General features: G+C 42.7%; 1 protein-coding gene across 3 annotated transcripts in view; it reads right to left on the reverse strand.

Annotated features, from left to right (window-relative positions):
- Positions 1 to 13,060, reverse strand: part of PKHD1 (PKHD1 ciliary IPT domain containing fibrocystin/polyductin) — a 250,395-nt gene that overhangs the window by 116,658 nt on the left and 120,677 nt on the right. For all 3 annotated transcript variants that reach the window (XM_081855438.1, XM_081855439.1, XM_081855440.1), the window contains 5 exons: positions 12,796 to 12,990; positions 10,457 to 10,582; positions 9,640 to 9,773; positions 3,780 to 3,892; positions 1,357 to 1,462 (listed from right to left, as the gene is read on the reverse strand). In XM_081855438.1, coding sequence (XP_081711564.1) covers positions 1,357 to 1,462; positions 3,780 to 3,892; positions 9,640 to 9,773; positions 10,457 to 10,582; positions 12,796 to 12,990 — 674 coding nt within the window. The remainder of the gene's footprint in view (positions 1 to 1,356; positions 1,463 to 3,779; positions 3,893 to 9,639; positions 9,774 to 10,456; positions 10,583 to 12,795; positions 12,991 to 13,060) is intronic.

Genomic DNA, 13,060 nt, shown 5'->3' on the forward strand with positions numbered 1-13,060 from the left:
TAACCATTAGTTACAATGGTGTTTTTTCAGTCTGGCCACACTTTATCACGTGGCATGATTGAATTACTGGTTGACATTCCACAATTTATGCTACAAGGGACACTTAACTATGATTATTTTTTCCAGTTTTTATTTATTTTAATTGTGAAATAGTTAAATCACAAAGTTTTCGTATTTACAAAATGAGACACAAAGATACACCCATTGGGTTAACATAATTCGTAAATTATTATTTAAATGGTAAAATTAGCATTATACTTAACTTCCATATGGCTCAATTTGTTTAATTTTTAAATTCCTGGGGACCAGCGACATCATCATAAAGTCAATAGCCCTGGTGGAGGGATTAAATGGCACTGCCACCTAGCTATGATGATGATGTTCCATCTCTGAGCCATAATAAATACCACCAAGGTATGTGAAATGAGTATGAAGGAATGCCATGCTTCTACAGGTAGCTTCTACAGGGCTTTGGCTACTATTGTATTGTCCCAAAATAGCAACAGGCGTGACACAGCAATCTTGAGCCCTTACCCAGCTGACACAGTAATTTATCCACCCTGCCTTCCTCCCCTTTTATCTTATTCCTCATCTGCTTGATTAACAATGAGAAACAAACCAGAAGACTGGATTTTCGGTACGTCCACACAGGATCAAGACTGCAATAGCAGAGACATAAAATACATGCCCCCAATAGTTACCATAAAAAGGGAAAGTATATCTGTTTTGTGTTTTTTTTTTAATGAGCCCTGAGTGCTCACTGGAAGGACAGATCCTGAAGCTGAGGCTCCAAGACTTTGGCCACCTCATGAGAAGAGAAGACTCCCTGGAAAAGACCCTGGTGTTGGGAAAGATGGAGGGTGCAAGGAGAAGGGGACAACAGAGGACGAGATGGTTGGACAGTGTTCTCGAAGCTACAAACATGACTTTGACCAAACTGCGGGAGGCAGTGGAAGACAGGAGTGCCTGGCGTGCTCTGGTCCATGGGGTCACGAAGAGTCGGACACGACTAAACGACTAAACAACAACAAATATCTGGATTTGAACTTTGTTTTTTGTTCTATTTTGACTTAGGTCTCCTCAGTTTATTATCATTTATTGTTATGCATGTAAACAATGAAAATTATTGATAAATCATTGCACAACAAAGTTACAGTAGTTGGAGCCAAAGAATATTATGGTATATGTTGCAACTCTGATTCCCAGTAGCCCCAGCCAGCATGCTCAATGGTCAAGGTCTCAAGGATGATGAAGTTCTTGCCCCAAACATGTCATGGGCATCAGGTAAACTACCCCATTGCTAAAGTGTTTCAGAAGACTTGGTGGTGGGGAAGCAAAATATTATGGTTATCCTACCTTAACTCCACCTTCACATTGCCAGGCTGTGAAGGTTTCAAATGTAACAGGCAATGTGGTGCTTGCTCTTTGAGGATGATATTCTGGGTATATTAGGAGTCCAAAGCTGTTTAAATTGAAATGAACGATAATGGCTTTATAACAAAACATTGAGATGGGAAAATGTGTAGATATAGGAAGGATGGGAGAGAACCCAGTTTGCATTTAAAGACAAATCTACATACTGTGACTCACACTTCCCAATACGTGAACTGAAACACAACCATCCTTCAAAAATTGAAGTTCTCTGAATTGTGCAATGTGGTCCTCATGCCAAGCAATCTGTACAAAAATGCATATGATGGGGCATAGAAATGCATATACAGTACAACTACATCTTGTGCGTAATTAACTTGCACAATTTCAAACCTTATGCAATTGAAAGCTCACCAGTTAAAATAGTGCAAACTGGCTGCACACAAGGCAGAAAGCTTAAATGTTCTTTTTGCACCTGTTTTCTCAGCACACAAAGAGCTTGATGGCCACCGTGCTTAGTGGGCTCTGAGGTGCTCTCACAAGATCTCACAAGAACTCGGACAGCCCTGTGAAATCTCACAACAGCAGCCCAGAACCCACACACTGAGCAGGAGGGAATTGCTCCATAAGCAAAAAAAGGGAGCTTAACAGCTCTCTGCCTTGCTTGTTGGGTAAGATCCACTCAGCGCGCCAGCTCCAGAAGGTATTCATACAGAGGCAGTTGGAGTATACGCTTTTTCGGATGTATGCACCCACCATCCCCAAAATGTGACTTCTGAACAAGATATGATTGCACAGTATTAGTGAAAATAACTTTTTAAAATGCATTATATCATGGGAAATGGCTATGCAATCTTTTTAATGAAAACTTGCATATAAACATGTGCATTTGAAGAAAGGAACCAATGCAGGCTCTTGGCAGCTGGAATACCAATTTTTGAAAGTTTAAAAGACAAATATATTTTCCAGGAACACAATCTGCTTGACTATGGATTCTGAATTTGTCTCATGATCTGATCAGTCATGATCTGCCTGAACTGAAACAAGTGAATTCACTTTGGAATTCAAGTTTCTTCCTAAATGTACATGTTCTTTATACTGAGAAGAAAATGTGATTCCAGTTCACAGAATATATTCATAGGCAAATATTACTGAATCAGCTGTTGCTATAAAACACACACTATAACGAAAACTGAAAGTCAGAGCCGGGTATTTTTATACTGAGGTACTTTGAGGATGGAAACATCAGTAGAGGTACCTGACTCCACAGGAATTAAATTATAGTAATTACTAAGCACATACCAAGGAAAATAGAAAAAGCAGTGGGTAACCAGGAAACTGAATAGTAAACCAGGCATAAACAAAAACACCCTGTTCAAAAATCTGTGAGATCATTCCTTTTTTTGCAGATTATTAAACAAATGTATTTAACTGTCAGAATGGATCAAGTACTTCTAATACAATTACTAACGATCAATTTATAAGCCATACAAAAAGCCTGAACCACTATATATGGCTGTATACTTATTTGTTTATGTGTGTGAATGTGTGTAAATATAAAGTGGGGGTCATATTGAACTAGAACATGCAGGGTTCTACATTTCAAACATGAATTTTCCCAGAAAGCACACTTAAGACTGACTTAAAAAGGTAAGGTAAAGGACCCCTGAAAGTTAAGTCCAGTCACAGACGACTCTGGGATTGTGGCGCTCATTTGCTTTACAGGCCGAGGGAGCCGGCATTTGTCCACAGACAGTTTTTCTGGCTCATGTGGCCAGCATGACTAAGCTGCTTCCGGCGAAGCCAGAGCAGTGCATGGAAACGCGGTTTACCTTCCCGCCGGAGCGGTACCTATTTATCTACTTGCACTCTGATGTGCTTCTGAACTGCCAGGTTGTCAGGAGCAGGGACCGAGCAACGGGAGCTCACCCTGTTGTGGGGATTTGAACTGCTGACCTTCTGATCGGCAAGCCCAAGAGGCTCAGTGGTTTAGACCACAGTGCCACCCACGTCCCTGTAAGACTGACTTGGAATGTACCAGATACTGAAGCCGATAGGCAGATTCTACATCTCTGCAATGAAATGCAACAGCTGTTTACTAGATGAAAATACTAGGCAATAGTTTAGAACTGGGAAAGAAGAATATATGTAATTGTAATTGAAATGAACCCTATTTACAGTCTATGAGAAATGGACCATAGCATATCAGTATGTTTTCATCCTGCTGGTGAAACATCAGAGAAAGCATTAAACACTCCCCCCCCCCCTTATTGGCTATTGCAATTAGCATTTATGCAGCAGAGTGAGTGTGTGCTCACACACATGTGTGCACATGCTTGCACACATGAGAGAATGACAGAGAGGAAGGAGGGGGAAATATTATCCAATCAAACTGAATGCAAAAATACCTCGTGCAAGAATAGGCTCGATTCTTACTGAAGGACAGAACTGGAGCCTCTGATGGTCCTGAAGGAGAAAGGTGGAAAAAATAGCCATGTCCAGCAGCACACACTGTGTTACCCTGAGGAGGAGAATATGGTTATAGGACATCCATCTCAATGCAGTTAAGATCCCAGAATCCTGGAAAAAGTTGTGGCATTGTATCTTCAGACCTATATGAACATCCATGTCAAGTTGGTTTGGAAATCCAAAGATTCAGTCACCTCAGGATGAAAACTGAGAGACATAATTTTACTTCAGAAGGAGTCAGATATGGGGCTCCCTCCAGCCACAAGCCTCCTCTGCCTCCATCAACTGACAGAGAGCTGGAGGGGCCTCTCTAGGGTGCTCGACAGGGTTTGTCAAGAGTTTCCCAACATGCAGACAGCCTCTGTGTGGCACCACATGTAGACAGAATAATGGCAGGTCCAACAGTAAAGGGGAGAAAAACAAAAACAAACCACTGTCTGTTTGTTCCTTGTTTTCAAATGAATATCAGAGCAAAGCTAAGAAAAACGACATATTCAGCTAAAATATCCTGCATCTTTTCAAGCAGCTCTAACAGTTTTGCTGGTGCAGCCATGGTCTCATCCAGGCTTCCTCAAACTCAGCCCTCCAGATGTTTTGAGACTACAGTTTCCATCATCCCTAAGCACTGGTCCTGCTAGCTAGGGATCATGGGAGTTGTAGGCCAAAAACATCTGGAGGGCCGAAGTTGAGGAAGCCTGGCTCTCATCTAAGACAGAGATGCGGAACTTCTAGCCTGCCAAGTCTCCTCATTTAGTGTGTGAGGCTGATTTGTGGAAACAAATTACACCTGACATTACACATATCAGGTTTAGGGCAGGGAAGTGTGAGCCTTTAAAGAACCAACAGGGAGTTTTACATGGACTTCCAATTGCTCATTTGCTAGAGAAAAGCAGCTGTGGAGTTGGAAGAGCCAGAGGATGCCAGGATAATTCACCCCCACCCATTAGCTGGTGTGTGTTGCTCAAGGTGGGGCATTTCCATTCAGTACAAACTGAAAGGAGAAGAGCAGGCAGGTTTAGAAGGCCTTTCCAGTGCTTCTCCTGGGGGGGGGGGCAAAGTGGGGAGGATGACTTCTAAACATGATTCTCTTAGTGATCACGCTGCTGGTTTCTTGCCTTTTCAATTGCTATTGTGCTTTGTTTATTAATGGTAGTTATTGCTGGTTCTTTTTATTTTATCTCTTGGTAATTTGTAAAAATTGTGTTTTAAATGTTTCATGTGACTGGTGTTGGGGTGGGGAGTGGCCTAAATATTAAAGGTAAAGGGACCCCTGACCATTAGGCCCAGTCATGGCCAATTCTGGGGTTGCTCTCTCATCTCGCTTTATTGGCCGAGGAAGCTGGCGTCATGTGGCCAGCATGACTAAGCCGCTTCTGGCGAACCAGAGCAGTGCACGGAAACGCCGTTTACCTTCCCGTCGGAGTGGTACCAATTTCTCTACTTGCACTTTGATGTGCTTTCGAACTGCTAGGTTGGCAGGAGCAGGGACCGAGCAACGGGAGCTCACCCCGTCGCGGGGATTCGAACCGCCGACCTTCTGATCAGCAAGTGCTAGTCTCAGTGGTTTAACCCACAGCGCCACCCGCGTCCCTGCCTAAATATTGCACCTAAGTAAATAAATAAGTGGGCCAACTTTTTAAACTGTATTGTGACCATTATGATACGTGTGCCATCATACCAGGGAAGAAAATGATTTATGCAAATGAATGGAAAACTGCAGAACAGCTGATTACATGCACCAATTCTTTAAAATCCCTTATAAATGATCAGGCAGCTGAAAACACTAGACATGCACAATGTTCACAAGACTTACAGGTACTAAAAACAAACAAACAACAAACAAACAAACATTTTTCTCTCTAAAGTATATAGGTAATATTATGGCTCTCCCCCTTCCTGCAATTCTAGGATTTCATACTTGTTGAATGCCCAGCAACCAACATTCCTGACACTGAGAAAAGTGGCAAAGACTGCATGCTTAGCTGGGCCAGATCAAACACAGAAGACTGGGTGTGATCCAACACATGTCTGCCACCGCGAATGGAGCTCCTCCACAGGAAAACACAGGGCAGCTTACAGTTCCTGGAACAGGGACCTGCCTTCTTTACTTTCTTGCCTCTGTAAAGTGCCTGGCATATTGATGGCATTATTAAAATCAGTATGATAAATAATAATAATAAACCCTACCATTTAGTGGGTTTCTCACTAGTTAAAGGAATTCTCTGCAAATTTATACATTTTGAAGAAAACTATCACTACAAAATCATTATTAAAAAAAAAAACCCTGGACACAGAGAATTAGAGTCAGGAGAATCTAAAAGGGAATTAACCAAAGTTGCAAAGAGTGAATTTTCTGCCCAGACCTTCAACACTATAAAATCATAGTGGAAATTTGGTCCAGATGTGCAGTGGCCAAAAGGTGGCCGCTTGTGTCACTGGAAGTGTTTGTGAGGTGGATATTTGTCCACAGGGATTGGAAGGCAGACCACCAACTCACTTCCCAGAGGTCACTAGAGAGCTTTAAGAAGGTAATGACTGTTCATTTCTTGTGACCCAGATCAAAGAAGAGCCAGTGACCTAGAAGAGAGAGGCTCCGTATCCCGTTTCCACTCTCGTGACCTATACAATTTTCCCACTGTCCTGGTGTCTGACATTTGTCACAAGGGTCACAAAGCAAAGAGACAAGAATAGCGCCGGAAGCACAAGCCTAGGCACCTTTTTGGAAACGCAGCTTTTCAGACCACACTGCCCACAGCACAGTTAATGCAGAGCTTCAGTAGTCAACTCACATTATAGTTCAGTGACTATTTTACCTACGACTCCAGTAGTGCATTCTACAGATGATTTGTGAGGGCGAGAGTCCAGCATATTTATGCAGACAGCTGGTAGCTTGACAGCAGCGGTCTTGGCGAAGCAGGGAATTTTCTGCAGAAATAAATTATTTGGGGCACTGTATTCTATAGATCTCTCTGCAGCTAAATTGCCAGGGAGAAAGTGGTTTATTTCCATGAGTATCTGATAGCAATTGAATACAGCCATATGACCTTTTAAGCAATTAAGACACCACATGTGGATATTGAACATATTTTGTTAATGCTGAATTTAAATCCAAACTCGTCTCTCTACTTGCTTCCTTATCTTCTCCCTAATGGCAGATTTTAAGAAGCCTGAAACAATAAGCCAGCATCAATGCAAACTCTTTATTCAATATCCACCATCATCCAGCCAAGTCATTCCTTAGCATGATTGTGGGGGACACCTTCCTTGGTGATCTGACAAAGTAAAATGCAGTGGATCAAACAGCTCACATGTAAACTGGCTCACATGTTACAGCCTAATTCTCACAAAAAGCAGAGAAGCTCCCTTGAAAAAAACATGGCAACCCACAGATAACTATCATAAGCAGAGAGAAGACTAGGCTAGAACACTCACAGCTATTTTTCTGTATGTGGGGAATTTTATGAATGCAGCAGCACTTAGTTATGTGTGTCTCTGCCTACAAGCTGAAGCAAAGTGCTTCAAACATAATTCAACTACTTCATCTGTGGTTTGTGAGAATTAAGCCTTAGATTGTGCATGTAGTCACATATTCTGAGACATCATCCTAAGTACCAATACAGTGGTACCTCGGGTTACAGACGCTTCAGGTTACAGACACTTCAGGTTACAGACTCCGCTAACCCTGAAATAGTACCTCCGGTTAAGAACTTTGCTTCAGGATGAGAACAGAAACTGTGCTCCGGTGGCGCGGCAGCAGCAGGAGGCCCCATTAGCTAAAGTGGTGCTTCAGGTTAAGAACAGTTTCAGGATAAGAACGGACCTCCAGAACAAATTAAGTTCTTAACCCAAGGTACCACTGTATAAACATTTTTATGCACGTCATAACAGCTGACTTGCATAAAAATATTTACATTAGTAATTAGAATTATGTGAATTGCCCCTCCCTCTCCCAAAATCCAAAACAGGAGGGAAAACCATGGTTATTTAATAAAGCGTGTTCTCCTTCATGGAGAGCACGTGTTGCGGTGGGGTCTGCTGAGCCACCCCTCTGTTACCAGGCAGGGTCTCTAAAGATGGCCTGGGGCAGTGATTGGTTCACTGGGTTGCTGGGGTAAAAGTTATGTTGCAATTTTGGTGGGAGGGGTAAAATGTTTAAATACTCTGCACGCAGCCTGGAGCTTTCTCTTTGCTGCGTGCAACGGATCACCCGCCCACCCGCCCTTGAGTAAGGGGTTGTTGCGTTGACCTTGCTATGCCTGTCATGGGGTCATCTGCCATTGGGGCAGGGGCTTGGTAGGAATTTTGTCCATCTGGCTGATTGGCTGGGCCATTTGGTTGTTGCCTACTGCGTAGCAAATCGTCACAACTTGTAAGGTTGCGGTTAGGCATTGGTTATAAATTGGTGGAGGAGGGGTTAGGATAGGCTGGGCCTGCCCCTCCATGATTGCTGCGGAAAGGGAATTCCGTTAAAGGAATTCTGGGGCTTGCCATCTTTTCGTCCAATCCCTGGAATGGGACTAGGGCCGGCAAGCCTTCGAGGAGCAGGCGGGTGAGAACTGAGGGTCTGTGACTCAGCTCCAATTCTTCCCCGACTTGTTTTCCCACACTGGCTTTCGGTGGTGCCCGGAAGTCAGTTCTGTCCCCAGGCGAGGGGACAGATAGTCTTAACCAATGCCTAAACAACCACTCACGGTTTTGCATTTAAATAAAGTTGTGGCCAAAATTATGCCAAAAAACCTTAAACAAAAATTAAGTGTGCGTTGTGAGTTGTTTGGGGGGTGGCTTGGGGACCTCGACACGCAAATGAGAATATATCACTCATATGCGCTCCCAGTGCTGGTGGTGTGGGGAGCAGGCGGAGCAACAGGCCTAATCCCCTATAATCACCACTCCACCATGAAAGAAACAGCTTGAATGGTGTGGGAAAGCAGGAGGGATTCCCCCACCTCTCTCTCATAGCTCAAGAACTCAGGAGTCACCTTGTGTGTTAGACTAGGACTGGAGAGAACCCAGCTCAGGTTTTGGTTTTGCCCTGAAATTCACTGAGTGATCTTGAGCCAGCCACTCACTCCCACCCTAACCTACCTCTCAGGACTTGTGAAGATAAAATGGAGATGGAGAAACATGCATGCCACCTTAAACTCCTGGGAGGAATAGCGGGGTACAAATCACCGTCATCCAACAAAAGAAAGTACTCCTTTTCATATAGCACAATTAGACAAATTTATAACATGGGTGGCACTGTGGTCTAAACCACTGAGCCTCCTGGGCTTGCTGATCGGAAGGTCGGCGGTTCGAATCCCTGCGACGGGGTGAGCTCCCATTGCTCGGTCCCTGTTCCTGCCAACCTAGCAGTTCGAAAGCACATCAAAGTGCAAGTAGATAAATAGGTACCACTTGGTCAGGAAGGTAAACGGCGGTTCCGTGCGCTGCTCTGGCTTTGCCAGAAGCGGCTTAGTCATGCTGGCCACATGACCCGGAAAACCTGTCTGCGGACAAACGTCGGCTCCCTCAGCCTGTAAAGCGAGATGAGCGCTGCAACCCCAGAGTTGTCCACGATTGGACTTAACGGTCAGGGGTCCCTTTACCTTTAACTTTTATAGTGGTTGGTCTATCCATTGCTATTAGTCATGATGGCTATTGGGGTGCCACAATGGTAGAGGGGCTATTGCTTTCACACCGTGCTTGTGGACTTCCCAGAGCTATCTGTTTGACAACAAACAGAATCTAAAGGAAGAGGGGAACCTTGTGAAAACACTGTCACTTATCTTGGTGCTCTGTGACATCCTTACAGCTCACCTCTATCAAATCACCAGGAGCCTGGATGTAGAATCCAGCAGGTGACAAGGTTTCAACACTGGAAAGCCCATCAGTTCCAGAAAGCCCAATAATCGTATTGTGCCTTAATAGGTTATTTTGATCCAGTGAATCTCCTAAAAACAAACGAAGATAACACATTAACAAGCTGCCACAGAGGCAAGACATGCAATGATCACAGAATATATACTTTGAGATGTTCATTAGTTGGTTCCTGCTCAGTAACTAAATGGCAAATCAGTGACACTTTGCTTACAGTTTCAAAGGCATGATTAAGAAATGGGACACAACTTGTGGGCAAAGCAGCAAAAGGCTGCTAGGGGACAAAAACGATGGAGATGGTCCAGAGAATCCCTCATTTTGTTTAGATGGAGACTAGATTACGGTTCTGTAATAAAAATTAAATCCATTTTGTTTGCAGCATTTTGACTTGTATTGCAAAGATTTCCCTCAAGTGCTTGTAAACCAAAGAGACAAATAAGTAGAAGGAATTACAAAATCCATAGAACTGTATCAGGTTCTGTAGGTCAAAAAATCGGCACCATATATACTTCAATTTTTCAATTCTTAAAATAGTTTTGCTGCTTTTATTTAACAGACATTTTCTGGTTTTATATAAAATGTCTGTTTTTCATCTTAAGAGGAAATTGAAAGTTTCTGAAACAAAGCAATAAAATGAAAGGAGTGAGATGTCAAGTAAAAAGTATGGAATTTTTAAAGAAAAAATATAGTTGAAAATGAATCTTCTTGAAAATTTCTACTAATATTTCATAACAAAAATTTATTTTGTATAACTTACCCACTCTAACTCCATGGCCCATAATGTTGTAAAAAATGTTATTTTCCACCCTGAAATCTGACACCCCATGCAGGCTAATTCCACGAGCAAAAGAATCTAATATGGCACAGTTACGAAAATAAGAATCTAGAAGAAGAAGAAGAATTATATAAAGCAGTAGAATTAGATAGAAGTAGAATTTCATGCTGTATCTTCATTTCTATTTATTTTCGCTTAAAATATTTTTATCCTGTCTTTCAATCATATTTCATAAGACAGCTTGCATCATATTTTAAAATAATATATAAATAAATAACTGAAAGTGCAGCGTAACAAATCAAAGCAAACAGGGATTAAAAAAGCAACTGGAGCTAAAAGCCTGTTCCCCACTAAAACCTAGGGAAAGAAAAGGGGTTTTATCCTATGCATGCTTACTTGAGGGTAAAAGGTAAAGGTAAAGGGACCCCTGACCATTAGGTCCAGTCGTGGCCGACTCTGGGGTTGTGGCGCTCATCTCGCTTTATTGGCCGAGGGAGCCGGCATACAGCTTCTGGGTCATGTGGCCAGCATGACTAAGCCGCTTCTGGCAAACCAGAGCAGCGTATTTACCTTCCCACTGGAGTAGTACCTATTTATCTACTTGCACTTTTGACATGCTTTTTAACTGCTAGGTTGGCAGGAGCAGGGACCGAGCAACGGGAGCTCACCCCGATGCGGGGATTCGAACAGCCGACCTTCTGATCAGCAAGTCCTAGGCTCTGTGGTTTAACCCACAATGCCACCCCCGTCCCATTACTTGAGGGTTTGAGGGTAAGTCCCAGTAAACTAAACATTCTTAGATTCTTCTGTTATTTGGCATCTTGCCATATGAGGTATCTCTTAATTCTGTCTTGTGTTTATTAATTCTATATCATGTTTTTTGTTTTGTTTTTTATATTGCACATTGCTCAGAAATTTAAAATTTTAACCAGTCTACACATTTTCTAAATAAAGGCCATCAGAACAAGCATTGAGTGGTCCTGAGCTTAGAGTGCAACAAAAAGATGACACCACCAGGGAGACTCAGAACCTTGGTTCTGAGCATGTGAGTTCTTAAAGTCTGTCCTCCAAATAAGATCATAACAATTGGGCTGATCCCTATGGGACCAGGTGGTTCTTGGTTCTAAGCTATTTAGGGCTTTTTAGGACAAGACCAGCAGTTTGAATTGTGCCTGGGAACACATCAAATGCCAGTGAAACCCTAAAAACTGAAAACATACATTCTTTCTTATAAGTAACAGTCCGCAGCCTTTCAGCTTTATACCAAATGAAATGAAGTTTCCACATAGTCTTCATGGACAACTCCTCATTTAGAGCATGGCTGTAATCTAAGCTGGATGCCACCAGGGCATAGATAACTACAACTTGATCACATTTCCCCTAAAAGATATGCTGCAGTTGGCATACCTACCAAGTTAAAGTCTGGATCTAAATGCAGTTCAGCCACAAGCTGTGGTCCTGATCCCTCATTCCTGTCTGCCTTCTGAATGTCATCCTACAGGGTAACCAAGAAAGTGTTCTGGTCTTGTTCCCCCAAGGATCTGGAAGCCAACTGAAATATTTCTAGATAACCAGATTCATCCAAAGATATTTAAAGTTGACCACCCAGCACCTGTTGAAGCATCATGGTGACATCACCCCAGAAAAGGACATTTTGGACTGACCAATGGTTACCAAAAATCTCCTTTTATTAGTCCAGAAAAAGTGATACCTCCCAAAAAATTCTGGGTGTTATTGTCTGACTGAAATAAAGGTCTACTCAGTTGAACGTGAAAGAACAGCTAATAACCTCCACTCCTAGCTTTGAGTTTTTAGCAATGTCTTTATAATAATAACAACAACAACAACAATTTATTATTTGTACCCCACCCATCTGGCTGGGTTTCCCCAGCCACTCTGGGCCGCTTCCAACAAAGATTAAAAATACATTAAAATGTCACCCATTAAAAACTTCCCAGAACAAGGCTGCCTTAAGATGTCTTCTAAATGTCAGGTAGTTGTTTATCTCTTTGACATCTGATGGGAGGGCGTTCCACAGGGTGGGTGCCACTACCGAGAAGGCCCTCTGCCTGGTTCCCTGTAGCTTTGCTCATCGCAATGAGAAGGCCCTCGGTGCTGGACCTCAGTGTCTGAGCAGAACGATGGAGGTGGAGACGCTCCTTCAGGTATACTGGGCCAAGACCGTTTAGGGCTTTAAAGGTCAAAACCAACACTTTGAATTGTGCTCAGAAACAAGACTTATGATGGAACTCAGTTAAGGCCAACAACCGTTTGTTTTTTAAAAGGCTGCTAAGATACAAAATATAATAATTTTTGCTCACTAGTCATATGGGCATTTCCAGCAATGGTCAGTGCACTGAGATGCTTCTGGAAAGCTTGGCCTACATGCCGGAACTGTACACCTTCTAAATGAAGCTGAGTCTCTTCACCACTATAGGCCTGCACAATGACAACAGCCCCCATATCCCGCGATCCAAGTTTCCTCTCACTTTTCTTGTAGAAACAGTCTGAGACGTCTGAAAAGCAATGATGAAGGTATATAACATGCGGGGCAAATGTTTAAAAAGTATGAGGCATCTTCACAAT

This window comes from Podarcis erhardii, assembly GCF_964252035.2.
Source record: "Podarcis erhardii genome assembly, chromosome: 3".
Classification (NCBI taxonomy): Eukaryota; Metazoa; Chordata; class Lepidosauria; order Squamata; family Lacertidae; genus Podarcis; species Podarcis erhardii.